The 2662-nt window shown below is 37.8% G+C and overlaps 1 protein-coding gene across 1 annotated transcript; it reads right to left on the minus strand.

Moving 5' to 3' along the window:
• Positions 1–378, minus strand: LOC110914359 (histone chaperone cia1-like). The gene has a single exon (XM_022159156.1). The coding sequence runs from the start codon at positions 376–378 to the stop codon at positions 1–3; it is 378 nt and encodes a 125-aa protein (XP_022014848.1).
• Positions 379–2662: the final 2284 nt, after the last annotated feature.

Below are 2662 nucleotides of genomic sequence, written 5' to 3' on the forward strand. Positions count from 1 at the left end.
TTATTTTTCCCCATTGTATATGGAAATGTGATATTCAAGTGTCTTGAAATTACAATTCCATCTCTTAATATCGTTTTCGTTTATATCTTCATCTGATAATATAGTATCCTCATCATCATATATGGGGGCTGTTGTAGTAGTTGAGGGTTCGACGTTTTGTTCTCCGGTCATATCCCTTTCTCTTTCTACTCCTGTATCCCCTTCTCCTTCTCCTTCCCCTTCTCCTTCTCCTTCTCCATCCCCTTCCCCTTCTCCTTTTCCTTCTCCTTCCCCTTTTCCTTCTCCTTCCCCTTTTCCTTCTCTTTCTCCTTCATTTTCAACTTCATTGGCGTTTTCATCAACTGTTTCCACTTCAATGGCGTTTTCTATTCCAGCCATCTCCTTCTCCCCTCTCCTTCATTTTCACCTCCTACTACCACCTAATTTTCAATTTCACCTTCATTTTTACCTTTTTCTCTTTCAGCTGGCACTTCCTTGGTGTTTTTATCAACAAATTTTGAGATGTTCTCCAACAATGTCAGACATTGTGAGTAGGGCTGTAAACGAACCGAACGAACAGAACAAGGTCTTGTTCGTGTTCGTTCGTTAAGAAAATAAATGTGTTCACGAACGGTTCATGAACACTTACCAAATGAGATTTTATGTTCGTGTTCGTTCATTAAGGAAATGAGCGTGTTCGTGAACGGTTCACGAACACAAATAAATTTGGCGAACGCGACGAAGGATAAAGATAGATGGCCCAGAGAGTAGCACTCGAACTTGAATCTCTTATTGTGGAACGGGGGTCGATCGTATTCGCCGATGTAAATAATGAGAAATGAAAGGGAAATAGTGCATAAACAAGGTGAAAGAGGGTTTTCTAGTTAATTGTTAGGGTAATAAAATAAATAAAGTTTAATAATACAAAAAGCACACCAAAAATATATGTAAGTACAAAGATCTTCAATTAAAACACAAACATACGAGCATAAATGAACGCAAATCAACGAATGTTCATGAACACCTTACCGAACGTTCACGAACACAATCGAACGAACGAGACCTCTGTTCATTTTCGTTCATTTAACTAATCGAACGAAATTTGTTGTTCATGTTCGTTCGTTTATTAAACGAACGAACATAAACGAACTTCCCACTGGACGGTTCACGAACTATTTGCTGAACGTTCGGTTCGTTTACAGCCCTAATTGTGAGTATTTAATATGTACCAGGTTGCTGTTTGGGTATTTAGTCTTTGACTGTTTTAAGAATGTGCTCATTTTATTGTAACAGTTTTCTAATTCTTTGGATGCCCCATCCAATTTATCAGCCATTTCCTATTAAATTAAAAAAGGATTTTATTAATCATGGCGTTTTGTGGTTTTTATTAAATTTATTATTTGAACAACATACCTCTTCAGTTTCATTGTTTTGTTCTTCTTCATCAGCAAAAATGTTGTCATACTGCGTTACTCCTCTGACCAGAGCATGGTTCCCTGATGCAGAAACTTCAAACATCATTTCCCGGCTTTCTCTATCCTCATTCAACATCCTTTGAAGCGAAGCCTTTTCATCCTCATTATCTTCATTCTCATTCTCATTCTCATTCTCATCATTGATGTGCATGGCGTTTTGCACAACAGGGTCGAGCCCAGCATAATCATAATGATCATCATGATCAAAACCATCATCATCATCATCCTTATCAGCATCTTTATCAGCATGGTCATCAACATTGTTAACATCATCTTCATCTTCATTCTCAACATCATCACCATCAGCTTCATCATCAACAACAACCTGCATTTTTGTTTTTGTTTTTTTGGGTGTGCCTTCCTTAGCCTTTTTAACTGTTTTCCTTTTTTTTACTTCATTGCCAACAAGGCGTTTTGCCATTGCACCCTTAAACAAGTCAAGAGTATCTGTTGTAACCCACTCAATTGGGTATCCTTCTTTTCGGTCCCATTTTTTTCTATTGCAAGCATCATTCACCAAGGCAAGCTGTAATAAAATAGATTTTTCAAATGACATATATTTTTGGCGTTTTAATGACACACAAATGATATATGTTATATAGGGAAATTTTATTCTTACCGCAAGTATGATCAATGGCCCTGTGTAATGCTTTGTTGGAGACCATGCGGTTTTGGCGTGTTGCAAGCATTGGATGATATAACCACACCAGTTCATTTGGTTTATTTGAACTTTTGGTTTAACGTTGTGCAAGAACTGTTTGTTAACGACTGCATTATCACTTGCATGCCCCATTATAATGAAGAATGCTACAAGGAAATTTAGGCAGAAGTCTCTCCCAAAGCCATGCATCACAGGCAAAATGTCATCAAAGTAGAGCTTCACACTTGGTCTGTTAACCCAGTCAAACCCTTCGAACTGTGCTTCCTACTCAGCCACCACCTGGTCTTTAGTTGTTGGTCTTTTTTTCATGTTCACGGGCACCCTTCCATTCGGTATGCCCGTTAAAGAGTTTATAAATTCTTCATTCATATGTACGGTATGGTTGCTAACGTTTAGGGTGTTTGTCTTTTCATTGTAATTTTCAACCAACCAGTACCCAAGCATTGTCGGTACAGTGTCTATTTTCAACTTTAGTGTAGCACCAAACCCCATTTGCTCTACATCCTATCTTTGATTTTGGTTTAGATTCATAAATCAACTAGTCAAG

Source organism: Helianthus annuus, chromosome 15, assembly GCF_002127325.2.
Source record: "Helianthus annuus cultivar XRQ/B chromosome 15, HanXRQr2.0-SUNRISE, whole genome shotgun sequence".
NCBI lineage: Eukaryota > Viridiplantae > Streptophyta > Magnoliopsida > Asterales > Asteraceae > Helianthus > Helianthus annuus.

What these genes read in the sequence shown, in the direction of transcription:
- LOC110914359 (XM_022159156.1), bottom strand. Translation starts at nt 378, where the DNA reads ATGGCTGGAATAGAAAACGCCATTGAAGTGGAAACAGTTGATGAAAAC.